The 13516-nt window shown below is 36.1% G+C and overlaps 3 protein-coding genes across 3 annotated transcripts; 1 reads left to right on the top strand and 2 right to left on the bottom strand.

The window, feature by feature from the left end:
- Nucleotides 1-458: 458 nt before the first annotated feature.
- Nucleotides 459-3839, bottom strand: LOC104242355 (CRS2-associated factor 2, mitochondrial). The gene is made up of 5 exons (XM_009797392.2): nucleotides 3225-3839; nucleotides 1890-2017; nucleotides 1556-1781; nucleotides 1313-1440; nucleotides 459-992 (listed from the first exon to the last, which is right to left on the bottom strand). The coding sequence occupies exons 1-5, from the start codon at nucleotides 3742-3744 to the stop codon at nucleotides 900-902; spliced, it is 1095 nt and encodes a 364-aa protein (XP_009795694.1). The 5' UTR covers nucleotides 3745-3839; the 3' UTR covers nucleotides 459-899.
- A 1960-nt stretch (nucleotides 3840-5799) lies between these two features.
- LOC104242354 (uncharacterized) lies at nucleotides 5800-7207 on the bottom strand. Its single transcript, XM_009797391.2, has one exon. The coding sequence runs from the start codon at nucleotides 7041-7043 to the stop codon at nucleotides 6030-6032; it is 1014 nt and encodes a 337-aa protein (XP_009795693.1). The 5' UTR covers nucleotides 7044-7207; the 3' UTR covers nucleotides 5800-6029.
- Nucleotides 7208-8217: 1010 nt separating this feature from the next.
- LOC104242353 (protein FATTY ACID EXPORT 5-like) lies at nucleotides 8218-11871 on the top strand. Its single transcript, XM_009797390.2, has 3 exons — nucleotides 8218-8572; nucleotides 10532-10619; nucleotides 11575-11871. The coding sequence occupies exons 1-3, from the start codon at nucleotides 8374-8376 to the stop codon at nucleotides 11645-11647; spliced, it is 360 nt and encodes a 119-aa protein (XP_009795692.1). The 5' UTR covers nucleotides 8218-8373; the 3' UTR covers nucleotides 11648-11871.
- The last annotated feature ends 1645 nt before the right edge of the window (nucleotides 11872-13516 follow it).

The following is a 13516-nucleotide window of genomic DNA, read 5'->3' as shown; positions in this document are numbered from 1 at the left end:
ATTAGCTCCTTAGTTTTAGTCTCTAAATGAAACGTAACTCGTAAATTCTCTATCCTTTACGGGATTATTATTTACATACTCGCCTTCAATTACCTTGTACTTGACTACCAATATTAGTTCTATCATCAGCAAATATTTTATACATTAAGACACATGAAGCTGACAAAGATACCCAACCTACAGACACGAGTTTTTCGCATTTGTTATATTTAAACATCATTTGATGATAAAGAAGCAGCTGCAATAGTAGAGTCTACAGACCAAAAAGAAAAATGAAGATCGTTGTATAATCGATTAAGAGGTAAGTAATACGTATAGGCAGTAAGGCCTAGTATCTTGGTATAGCACCCTACTATTATCAGCAACAAGGCTTTCCACGTGCTTAGGTGAGTGTCAAAAACTTGACGATGAGAGATGTGCGTCAGAAAACATTGTTTTCATGCCATAGAAAAGACAGATTTCGACAGAAAATTACTCTATTTCTATGTCAACATTGTTTCTTTCACTAAATTACTCTGCAGAAAACATCTATTTCAGAAGCTTTAGAGTGAACAGTACATGTAACTAGAGTATTAATCTATCAATTACAAGATTTCACTGATTTTCGTCTGTTGAAAGAGGACTGGTATTGCATTAATTACAGCCATTAGTCCCTACTTGCATTTCCTTGGCATCTATGAGTAGTGTGTGATCTGAGCTGCCTAATTTAGCGCGTCCAAAGACCTATCAGTAAGAGAACCCAGGATAATGTCATCAAACATAATGGCCAGTTCTATTAACAAGTTCAAGCAACAGTCGAGAAGCCTCCCCAGATTCATTTTCCAAATGAAGATTGTGAATGCGTTGCTCTGAGATGGAAGCCCGAAATTTCAAAATACATCTGTGAGCTTAAGTTCCATTCAAGAGCCGGAGTTCTGTTCTTCATCTTTTTTGCCTCTCCAGAGAATAATCTGCTCATCTTTGAACAAGATAGGAACACATGGTACCAGATCCTGAAATTAATTAAGCGCGAAATGAAACTTTCACAATCATCCACAGAAAAAAAGGGTGGTGGGGGTGGGGGTGATGATGGGGACACATAAAGTATGAACTAACAAGTTTTCAGAGAATGGGGGAGAATCTGCCTAGTTCAGTAGTTATTTGCCTTATTGTCACAGATGGACATATGTCGAGGTAAACTGACAATTCCTGAGATAAAGCTTCATTTTTTAAGACCGAAAAGGGGTAACCAATTTTTGTTGAAACATTGCAAGGATATTTTGATTTACGCTTATAAAGAGATGAAAGCTGATGCAGCACATATGAGTCATACCCGTAATTTAACACCGATTCTTTTGCAGTCGCTTGTACCCACATGGGTACAATCTAATCTAACGACTTCTTCTGTTTCAAACGCTGCTCTGACTTTGTCCACCACATTCACATACACTCCATTTCTGCCTAGAGGAGTAACAGGTAACAATCAGCAATTACAGAAGGCAATCTGTTAACTTGTTTCAAATAACTACGAGATATTAGGAGTTCGACTTGGACTCACAAAACACAAGTTACTCACTGAGTTTCGTTAAAGGAGGAGCATTGAGCCCTTTGTTCCTCATTGCCTTCGTTTCTTCAAATGTCAGGCCATCAGCAACATTCTTCACAAGCTTTGGATATATTGGAGCCAAAGGCTTCCACAGCATCACAGGAACAGTAGGTCTACTTTTGGGATCATAATTTCGACCACGATATAAGAGTAAGATATTGATATGGCGATAGACAACTTTTCCACCTGATTTGTCCTACAATGACACTGTGCTTTGCATCAGCAGCAGAAGTGTTCATTTGTAAAAGGTTAAGGGAATCAATGTTCAAAAATATGTGCCGGCACTGGCATTTAGATCACAAACCTCGAGATGGGAGCATACATTATCCATGTCAAGAGTTGGCACCCCTAAGCACTTAATCCTTATAGCTTCAGCCCTCTTCCAATGGCTATGGATGTCTTCCAGCATATTGTGCGTAACTCCACCACGTCCTAACAAACAATAATGCTATGATAACCATAGAAAAATATGGATCAAATTGAATTGAATGCAGTGGTCACTATAATAAGATGTAAATGAGATGCAAATTTTTATCTACGATTCTACAGATACAAATAGCAATCATCTGTGAAACAGAACCATGTGTGGAAGAATATCTACTTAGCTCAACTAGCCTCAAACCTAAACTAGCCCAATATAAGTCCTTTGGATTCCTTCCACTTTATTTATCATAATAATCTGACTATTTTTATTTCGTCCGTAAACTTACTTTCCCGTTTATCTTGGCTAAGGTGTTCATATATACAAGAAAAAACCATAACTTCTTGGGGAAGTACACAGAAAGGAAAATGTATTCAGAATGGCAACACAAATGACTCTATTTACTTGACAAAGACAATCACATAATTTTATCTGGCTGGCACTATTCACTATATTAACTAAGCAACAGAAAGGACTATCTTATTTTGCTTCAGTAATTTCTGTGGTTTAGCTACAAATCAATTATCTGTGACTGTGGAGATGAAGCCATGTATGCAAGAATATCTTCTTAACTCAAGTAGCGCCAATCCTGATTCCTAAACTATATGGGGTTGGCTACATGCATTCTTTGGACTCATTCCACTTCATTCTTCAATGTTCAGATGATTCATCATAATAATATGACCATCTTTATAGGCCGCCGACTTACTTTCCAGTTTATCCCGGCTAAGACAGAGTTCATAATACAAGAATATATTATAACTTATTTTGGCATAGAAACAATCTAGTCAGAGTAGGAATACAAATGACCTTTTTTTTTTTTACTTATCTAAGGCAATCACAAAATTTTATCACAGATGACTGGCATTATTCACTATATTAACTAAGCAACAGGAAAAAAGAACTAGTTTATTTTGCTTCAGTAATTTCTATCTTTTAGTAGCTCCTATCCAAAAATTTACTCCATTTTCTGCACAGCCAGACTCAAATCTCAATCCAAACAAGTTTTGCAGCGTTATAAACCTTCTATATACATTCCACTTTATTAGTATCCAATTCCAACACTAATAGTAGATAAATTGTAGCTTAAAACAAGTTAATTTTGCAGCTATATAAACCTTCTATATGCATTCCACTTTATTGGTGTCCATTTCAATCCAAAAGTAATACTAGATAAATTGTAAGTTAAGACAAGTTAAGGGACCTTATTGAAATTACCCAAATTAATTTGGCGAGAACAATCATTGTGACGATACTTCTCGACCAGCTCCGCAGTTTCTTCCTCAGAGAGCGGTTCTCCGAGAACCCGACGCCGGTCCTCAGCCACTTTCTCCAAATCCACCGGCTGTAGACGCGGAGCTGAAGTCCCGGTCCATTTTCTATCAAGCCGTCCCGGGCCAAACGGAGAGAACCGGGGCGGTTCACGGAAAGCAATAGGCTCAACCGCCGGGTTGGTCTCAGAGTAAGAGTAGCGAAAATCAAAGGGCAAGTCAAAATTAACAGTAAAGTCCTGAGCTTTTTCACAATCTTCAACACATGAAGCGTTCTCTTGTTTTTGTCCCTTTTTCTTGGGTTTATGGGGTTTTAAGGTGGGAGAAAATGGAGGGTCGAAGATATCTTCTTCATCTGGCTGAGAGTGGAATAAGAAACGGTAAGTGTTGGTGAACGATGAAGGAGAAGGAGTACTGGGGATTTTGGAATGGACGGTTAAACGGCGCCATGGCAATAACTTCATCATTACTCTGTGTGAAGCTCTGTGAATAAAACCTTTGTTAATTTACGAGTAAAGTCCTAAACTATACTACTCTGTCCGTCCAATTCGTGTATTATTTCCTGGGAACAGACTAAAAAAGTACTGTAAGTTTTTTACAAGACAAAATGTATTGGAGTAATTAAAATGGGAGTTTCATAAGAAAAAAGTTTTTAACTTTTTTTTTTTCACACTAACAGCATAAATATAAATTTCTATAATATTTTCTTGTCATTTGTTATCTTATCAATAAAGTTACATAAACCTTTTAAGTGATATAACTATTTTTACACCCTAAATGCACACAACTTAACTTTGTCCCTTTGGCAATTTGTTGATTTTTTCTTTTGGCTTTTGGAAAAAAGTTTTCTATAAAAAGAACATATTTGATAGTAACTGTTGTCTAAGAAATTTTATGAGTTTTTCGGGGACAAGTGTCATGTCCTTAGTTGTTAACTAAGTACACGTGCGGTACTTGACAACTCGCTCACGATCTTGCACAATTTGCTCACGTTCTTGCTATGTCAAGTCAGCCTTACTACACTCAAGCTCGCTAAGAGAATGGAAGAAAGAACACAAGAGAATTGTTAAAAGAAGCTTTGTATTAGAGAAAACTTGAATTGTTTGCTCGATAAATTACAAATGAATGACCCCCTTTATATACTAGTCTCCTAGGGGCTAGTGTATAAATATTAATTATTACACAAGTCCTTGATATTTACAAGATAAGAGCTTTTTCTAGAATTCTCTACAAGCCCAAAAGATTCCAAGGACTTTCCTAGCAAATCCATAAGGATCTAGGTTCTTCCTAAGGAAATGTCCATACCTCTCTAGAATCTTCTCACAAATACTAGCCTTCTTCTTATGTAAGCTTCCACATGGCATTAATATATGCCAAATGTCGCCTATGTGACATGATGACATGGCGGGTCATCACACTCTCCCCCACCCAATATTGCAACGACCGCGGCGCAATGCTGCTGCATAAACTCTCGGATCTTATCTTTGAATTGCCACAAGTCTTCATATCGTTCCCACGTGACCTCCTCCGGTTATTGCCCTTTCCAATGGACGAGGAACATAGGGATGACTTTTTGCCCTTGTTTTCGCCTGGCCTGGTAATCTATGATAGCCTCAATCTCCCGATCATGGCGGTGATAGTCATTGGCGCCCGACTTGATTGGCCCCTACTCGGATCATCCTTATCTTCATGATATGGCTTAAACATGCTGGCATGGAAGACAGGGTAAATCTTAAGATACGATGGCATGTCAAGCTTGTATGAGATCTTGCCTACCTTGGCGACGATCTTAAATCACCCCTCATACTTATGAATCAGATTCTGATGCATGCCCCGTAGTGCCAACCTTCGCTCTGATACCACGTTGTCACGTCCTTAGTTGTTAGCTAAGTACACGTGCAGTACTTGACAACTTGCTCACGATCTTGCACAACTTGCTCACGTTCTTGCTATGTCAAGTCAGCCTTACTACACTCAAGATCGCTAAAAGTAACACAAGAGAATTGTTAAAGGAAGCTTTGTATTAGAGAGAACTTGAGTTGTTTGCTTGATGAATTACAAATGAATAGCCCCCTTTATATACTAGTCTCCTAGGGGCTAATATATAAATATTAATTATTACACAAGTCCTTGATAAATACAAGATAAAGATTTTTTCTAGAATTCTCTACAAGCCTAGAAGATTCCAAGGACTTTCGCAAATCCATATGGATCTAGGTTCTTCCTAAGTAAATGTCCATACCTCTCTAGAATCTTCTCAATAATGCTAGCCTTCTTCTTATGTAAGCTTCCACATGGCATTAATATATGCCAAATGTCGCCTATGTGGCATGATGACATGGCGGGTCATCACACAAGTTTTTAAAAAGAATTTACTTGTCAAACAAGATAAAACTTAATAACAAACGAAAAGAAAGTAACATAAACAGTGAGAACTACACTTCCGAGTGTCATTTACAACAAACTTCTAACATCTTGTTAAGTGGAATGTGCTATGAATAGAGATTTTGCATAACGGAAAGTTGAAACCAACAACTATCTTTTATTTGTATTATCTTTGCTCATGCTTTTGGCTCTGAAATAGTTGAGACAATTAGCTGGTTCAAAAGCAACAGAGTACACTGAATAAAAATACAACACAGATTGAACAATCCTGGTACTAGCATGCATACTCATTGAGAAAGAAGATTGGATGTGCTCAACTAGTAATCCAAATCAAGTTCAGAGTGAACTTAAGAACATTCATCTAAATTTAGTCACAATTGGAGAGCCTTTCCCTTAATCTATCATCCTTGCATCGCCTCTGATCTCCAACCATGGACTCAAATACATCCAACAAATGATCCAATCCCTCAGAATTTTCTTCCCCAACAGCTTTCAAAGCATATACAATACTCTCAATTGTGGACAAATATCCAGCTTTAGGTTGATGCCTCACTTCACTATACAAGCTCAGCTTCTCTACATCCAACTTCACATGTGGCAACAACTTCAACCAAGGATTCTCATTATACATTCTCTTTGCCTTTGCCCATGTTCCATCCAGTACTATCAGATTTTTCACTTCAAAATTTATATCCTCCACGCCAATCGAATTTTCACTTGGAAAAAGCAGCACTGATCCTAGAGGAACTGCAACTTCAAACTCCTCTAATTCTTGATACTCACTGCTCCCATTCAATGGCTTTCTCTGCAACTTTTTTACTAAAATCCCTTTTCGTATATCATCAATAGTAGCTCTAGAGCCAAATAGCTTACTCAAATCTTGATTCTGAATGGGGCAATTTGCACCGTACTTCTCTATAGTAAAAGAAACATCAGCATTACTATCAAAGATGGAGTCTTTAATCAAAGGTGGAGTCTTTTCATCCAAAATATGAGAACCAATTTCAAGGTTTGAGTTGAGAAAACGTATGAGAAACTGAGCCTCATAATTAACATCAGAGACTGAAATTACACTCAAATTTTGCAGGCCTATAGAAGCAATTCTTGTTGAATTGAGAGGGTGCTTTTTCTCTAGACTGTGCTGAAGGATTGTGACAGCCACGGAGTTTGGGAGACATGGAATCTTCAGTCGAGTGCAGAGACAGAGTCGGGTCGGTTTGGAGCATGATGGGCACATGGGTCTCTTTGAATGACCCGATTCAGTCACCATTTCTAGGGTTTGAGGCAAACTGTGAACTTGAAAAGGTGGAGGGTTCTTTCGGGTTAAGAAATGGTTACCACCTGGCAATGAAAAAACCCGACTCTTGAATTGCAATTTCATGTCTTTCACAGTCCCATGCTAACAGAATTTTTCGGGTATGGTCAAAAAGGAAATAGGGCAGGAGTGACCCGACCGGGGAAGATGCAGCATGATAGGAGATGACGAAAGAAATCCATGGGAGAAGTAGAAAACATATGTGAAAAATGACAAAAGTCGTCCCTTCTGTTTGGGTAATTATACTTTGAGCAGTTTTAATTCTCTAAATTTACCAAAAGCGAGGTTTTTTGTTTGAAAATATCTGTGAAATATTTAACAAGATCTGGGAATTGTGAAATATATTTTTAGTAAACTGACATTTAGAAACGTAGTTTCTGCGGTTTCTGTTATTTAATTTATATTTGGAGTCTAGCTACAATTTTTTGAGGTATAATTTTCGTTATTTTTAGGGGTTATTTGATACGAAGGCAAGTTATACATGAATTATAATACAAGAATTGGTAATGTAGAGACTAACAATGCATGAATTATTTCTTGTTTAAATGTTTGGTTCATTATACTAAAATTAAATATACAAGATTTCATTTAAAATATTTATTTATTTATTTCAATTAAAAACCAATAAGTTTATAATTATAGCTTGGATGCTTGGACTTTGTTGGCTTCTAGGAAAAGGACAAGAATAGTTTTTTCCTTTTGATATTTTATCCATGTATAAGTTATAACTGAATTAGTTATTCCATGTTGTTGGTGGTATAACTTAATAGACCAACAAGTATATTAAGTTATACATGAATTATTTATCCTGATTTGTAGAAAATAACCAAATAGTGTATAAACTTAATAGAGAATTTTATATATCGATTAATTTTCTTATACCAAACTATCCTTATATTTGGTGTAGTTTTTTCATGTTGTGATTATTGAAATTGAGGACTTTTCTAGTTTTTTTTCTTTTTTCTTTTGTAATAATTTAGTAAATATTTTCCTGAGACCAAAATTATTCATTTTTGACAAGTTTGGAGGACCAAACCAGTTCAAAAATATATTTAAGGAACTATTTTAAATATATCTCAAACGTAAGGGACCATTTTGTCATTTTGTCAACTATATGTTGAGCGTGGTGCACACAAGCACCCTGGGGTCAAAAGGGACAACCTGCTGATTGAAATGACCATACTACCCTCGTTACTTCAAATTTTTAGTACATATTCAAGAGAAACCTCGAGGCCAATTTGGACCGGCAAGCCAAAAAGCTGGAATCAGTTTTATATGCCATGACCAGTTCGAAAGTCTGAAACTTGGAAAGTCTAGTCTTGCTTGATCTCTGAAATCTTGAGCTAATTTTGCATAAAATTCAAATCTTGGTGGAGTATTAGTAATTGGTTAAAAGATGCATGATTTCTGCTTCACGATCCCTTATGGGTTAATTTTGGTATGTGGTGGTGTCATTGGATATGCCAGCAAAGGTAGCACAGCTTCACTGGCTGGAGGTGCGGGTACTGGATTTGCTCTCATCTTAGCTGGTTACTTGAGCCTACAAGCATTTCACAAGCGCAAAAATTCTTACTTTGCCTTGATTCTTGAAACTGGTATGCCCCTTTTCATTTCCTTAAATAAAACTGCATTTCATATTTGTCAATCTTGGGTCATTCTTTCTATATTGTGCTGATATTGTATTGGACCACAGTTCTCTATAGCAGCAAGGACTTACAGGGTTATTCGAACCCAGTAGCTTTGACTCGGGCCTGTATATGTGATAGAAAAAACACTAAATAAGTACAAATAGTAGAGTTCGAACCCAGCAAATCAAATTGGTTGAGGTAGAAATCCGAACTCGAAACCCATAATGTTCAAATACTGGATCCGACTATAGAATATATCGTATAGTGTCTATTTAATGCTTGCTGGTCTTCAGATCTGTAGGGTATTAAGACTAGTTCTGATTTAGTATTACTCCTCTTCAGGAATATAATGTTCTTAGATTATTGTCCTTCAAAGAAATTGATTGCCACTCCTGAATACCAAAAATGAAAGGCTGCCCTTGCCCTGGTGTGTTTTCTTCTTGTGCGTTTGTCCCTTGTTTTGTAAAAATAAAATGGACTGTATAGACAAGAGGGGTTGCTCTGATGGTAAGCAACCTCCACTTCCAACCAAGAGGTTGTGAATTCGAGTCTCCCCAAGAGCAAGGTGAGAAGTTCTTGGAGGGAAGGATGCCGGAAGTCTATTTGGAAATAGCCTCTCTACCCCATGGTAGGGGTAAGGTTTGCGTACACACTACCTTCCCCAGATCCCACTAAGTGGGATTATACTGGATGGTTGTTGTTGTAATATGGACTGTATAGTTTGCACCTAAGAATTAATGTGAACTGTTTGTTCTTATGTGGATAATGTTATACGAAGCTCTAATTGTTTAGCATCTAATTGTGATTAGGTTTCCTTAGACTTCATTTTACCTTTTCCAGTATCTACTGAATTTGAATTTCCTGTGGTAGGAAAGAGAAAACACGCGCTCAGGCTACTACATTTTATGATTGCAATTCGTGGACCAAAATTTGAGGAAGAATAATGTAAAAGAGTAAGAACGTTTAGCTAAATACAGCGCAATATGAGTTGGCATGCTTTCACTTTGTTCGATGAAGTGAAATGCAATCCCATTGAGTACTGTTTCAGGAAAAAATACAATCTCCTTGAGAAGAAACCAATAGATGGTGGTTTGCATAGTGCAAACAAACTTAAGAAATTAGACTTTTGTTGCTTTTTAAGTGCATGAGAAATAATGGGATGCCTTTTAAAGTAATATGTAATACCTAGATGCCTCAAATTAGATATAATTCCTTCCTACATGTTACATGGTGAAAGTGGTTTCTTCAGACTGCTAAGTTCATTATTTGGCTTGGTATCTTCGTTATCATCAAATATAGCATCGGGTGAGAACCATCTCTATTTCTCTGGGAGGAGCAACTATTATCAAAAGAGAACTCTAAAAATATTACTACATTATATGGTGTACTAAACAAAACCAAAAAGAAGATGGTAAATGATTATGCACGTTTCCTCGCAGCTTCTCCTTCAACAACGATGGGAAGTATTGCGCAAGGACATAAAGAGTCACAGCATCCTTGGTTTGGATCCCTTAATCTTATGCTCTAGCAGATGGAAGTTAATTCATTAAGCTTGAAGCGCTATTTTGACTTAAATCCCCCCCCCCCCCCCAAAAAAAAAAAAAAAAAAAAAGAAGGAAAAAAAGGTCAATAACAAGAACGTACAAGACTACTTTTGAAGGTTGAATTCTAGCTGTTTCCCAATGATCAGAATTCTGTAGTTTCCTACTTGTTATGGTGCTTATCTTCTACTTCAAAATTTGTTGAAATAGAAATGCTAGCACAGAGAGAATATGTTAAGTTTTTGTTTGTCTGATGACAGCATGATTCCCTTCTGATTCAGAAAAGAAAAATCAAAATTTCATCTTTTTTGTTTCTGTTAATGAATTTGCTTTATTTGTTATGAACATGTGGGTTTCTCCACTCACTTAATTTGGTTCCGAACAGCTTGTGCAGCCATGTTAACATGGGTTATGGGACAGCGGTACATGCAAACTTCAAAAATCATGCCGGCTGGCGTTGTTGCTGGTATCAGGTAACTGCTAATGAAAAGCATGTCATACTGGTTTTCTAGTCAACTTGCTTCTTGTTTGCTGTATTTTGTCTCTTTAAGCATAATAGGTTTGTGTGGTATGAATTTTTTATTTGAGGCATATCACATAGGACAATATATGAAGATGCTCTATGCTGGTCATTATATCTGCGGTTCTAGTACATCGGCAGCAAACAAAATGTTTGGCTCCTTTTAAAGTAGTTAGATTTTGTTTAAAACGGATAATAGTGAGAAAATATTTCCATGTCTATCCGTAATACATGAATAACAGTGAATTGCTTCAAAAGTTCATCCCATGCAATATGGGACAGGATGATTTGTTGGGAGGATGAAAAATTTGCTTATCTTCGCTACTGTTTTCAGACGCTTGCTATAATATAACAGAACAGGCTTCCGTCCTGTTGTCTGCTCCATGTATTAATTTAGAGTACATGATAGCTATCTTATACTTTTCTAGCTGTGTCAGCATGTACTGCTGTGTTACTATAGCTTTAAAGTAACATGCACAAGACCTGCAGTTACGATGTATCCTCTTTTTATTCTTTTTGGTTAATTATGCAGACTAAAAAGTTCTGTGTAGGGAGCCTTTTTCTCGTTTAATCATCAGTGCAAATATAGAGCAAATTAGAGAGTGAAAGTTCATTTCATCTGTCTAGCCTTTGCAAGTCGAATTGCCTTATGTCCCTCAAAAGCTAAAGATTGGTCATATGAAGAAATCTTTGTAGATCTTGAAAGTTGGAAGCTGCACAAAAAATTTTGATGGCACTACATAGTGTTTTATTGGATTGATGGTTCAATGGGTGTTATCGATGGTTGATAGAGAAGAGTCTTGCTTGCGAGTATCTGTCATGCTAAAATGATAATTAAAGAAGTTTTTTTTATCTCGTCATATGAGGTTGATGGTATATTTATTCTGTTCTTTCTCTCTTTTCTGCAGTGCCCTCATGACTGGATTTTATCTGTATAAAATTGCCAGAGGAGGAAACCATTTCCCACCTAAGACTGAGTAATACCATTTGATTTGTTTATTTGGGATTCCAATTCCATACTGTATGTATCGACTAGAGGTGAATCCTTATGAATTTCTGTGTACAGCCCGCTGAAAGCGTACGTTTATTGAGTACAATGGGATTACTTTAAGGAGATGAACTTTAGTTTTCTGAAAGACAAACTGCCTTTACTTTACGGTGTATCAATCTAACAAATCAATTATTGGGTATCAATTTTTGTATAACAATGGTGTCCGTTCTATCTTGCTCGCACTTCAATTAATCCACCAAGTACCTATTATCTCCCACCAAAATGGGTATTGGTAACTATGCCTACCACGGCTTAGGCAGGTGAACGGAATTACACTTATCTTTGCTTTCATGGTGTATCAATCTGCCAAATCAATTATCGGATCATCATTTGGCCACTTGCCCCAATAGAACTAGAGTTAGCTGTTGAAATTGCAATTAAAAGTTAAAAGGCTGATTATTTCTTTTGATAATGCAAAAAGGCTGATTATATACTTTTTCACTTTATATGGAGAGGGGGGCTTGCTGACCTTATTTTGATGTTTGTTCATTATTATAACCATTTCAACTTTTCATCAATGTTTTAAAAGGCGGGAGCGTGAGGCGAGACGTTTTATGTCTGACAAGGCGAGGCGTAAGCCCCGAGACATGGGGCGTAAGTCCCACGGATCTTTAAACTTTACTAATTTCAAGAATTTTAAGACAATATAAAATAAAAAATAATTATAAAAATTATATTAAAATCACAAAATTATAACAAATAATCTATTTAAAATATTTATAAATCATAATTCAACTATAAATAATACGAAAAATATGACATATATCATAATATGCAAATTAGCTGCAACGTCGTTACAATTCAAACATAAAAAATAATGTACTCGATACAAAATTTTATATGTATCTCTTAAGGAGTATGACTCTTGAAAAAATTCCGATATTATAATTTGATATTTTTCTTAAAATACTCCTTTTATTTAATATGCTTTCTATTTGAAAGAGAATTTATATAAAAATATAATTCACAATTTAAATATGATTCTCTCGTATTATTTATTTTTAAGTTTCAACAAGTTAATAAAGTGACATATAATTCACCATACAATACTATGATAACTAATTATTTGTAAATAGTTACGAGCTAATACTGAACTATTAAATTAATAAGTATTGTATCTCGTAAACGTGAAAAAAATAATATTTAGAAAAATAATTATAAAAAAATTATGGACTAGTATATAGTAAAGATATAACAAAAGTTAATGAATAAATACTTTTTAAATGAAATATTTATTTAAAATTTATTATCATAGCAGTCTTAGTGGATAACGTGCAATAATTTTTATTTTAACTATGACATAAAATACTCTCAACTTAATGATTTATGATTATGAAAAATGTAATTTTGAATAATCAACGATTTATTAAGAAAATTTGAAGAATTACAAGATTAGTTATATACAATTGCATAAAGTTATATTAGGCGAGCCCATTACGCTGGGCGTTGGGAGTGTCCGGGGCGTAAGCCCCGATGGCTGAGGCGTAAGTATCATAGAATTAAGTGTCACACCTCCTTTTTGCGCGCCCGCCCTGAAGGGTAAAATGCGCGAGGGGAGTTTTTTCAATTTAAGTGACAATATTCGAAATGAGATTATTTATTTAATTCAGAGTCGCCACTTGGGAAAGGTTTGGTTTTTGGTGTCCCAAGTCACCGGTTTATCTTGAATCCCAAATCGAGGAAATTTTCGACTTTTCCAAATGAAGTCTGCGAACCAGAAATTCTAAGTAAGGAATTCTGTTGACCCGAGGGAAGGTGTTAGGCACCCTCGAATCCCGTGGTTCTAGCACGGTCGCTTA

The sequence above is a fragment of the Nicotiana sylvestris genome, chromosome 7 (assembly GCF_000393655.2).
Source record: "Nicotiana sylvestris chromosome 7, ASM39365v2, whole genome shotgun sequence".
NCBI classification, from domain to species: domain Eukaryota; kingdom Viridiplantae; phylum Streptophyta; class Magnoliopsida; order Solanales; family Solanaceae; genus Nicotiana; species Nicotiana sylvestris.
This window is presented reverse-complemented; position numbering and strand designations above follow the sequence as displayed.

What these genes read in the sequence shown, in the direction of transcription:
- LOC104242355 (XM_009797392.2), bottom strand. Translation starts at nt 3,744, where the DNA reads ATGATGAAGTTATTGCCATGGCGCCGTTTAACCGTCCATTCCAAAATC. An exon ending in ATGTATGCTCCCATCTCGAG is followed by an intron (nt 1,782 to 1,889) that starts GTTTGTGATCTA and finishes GTGTCATTGTAG; the next exon opens with GACAAATCAGGTGGAAAAGT. An exon ending in GAATCGGTGTTAAATTACGG is followed by an intron (nt 993 to 1,312) that starts GTATGACTCATA and finishes AATTAATTTCAG; the next exon opens with GATCTGGTACCATGTGTTCC.
- LOC104242354 (XM_009797391.2), bottom strand. Translation starts at nt 7,043, where the DNA reads ATGAAATTGCAATTCAAGAGTCGGGTTTTTTCATTGCCAGGTGGTAAC.
- LOC104242353 (XM_009797390.2), top strand. Translation starts at nt 8,374, where the DNA reads ATGCATGATTTCTGCTTCACGATCCCTTATGGGTTAATTTTGGTATGT. An exon ending in TGCCTTGATTCTTGAAACTG is followed by an intron (nt 8,573 to 10,531) that starts GTATGCCCCTTT and finishes GGTTCCGAACAG; the next exon opens with CTTGTGCAGCCATGTTAACA. An exon ending in GGCGTTGTTGCTGGTATCAG is followed by an intron (nt 10,620 to 11,574) that starts GTAACTGCTAAT and finishes TCTTTTCTGCAG; the next exon opens with TGCCCTCATGACTGGATTTT.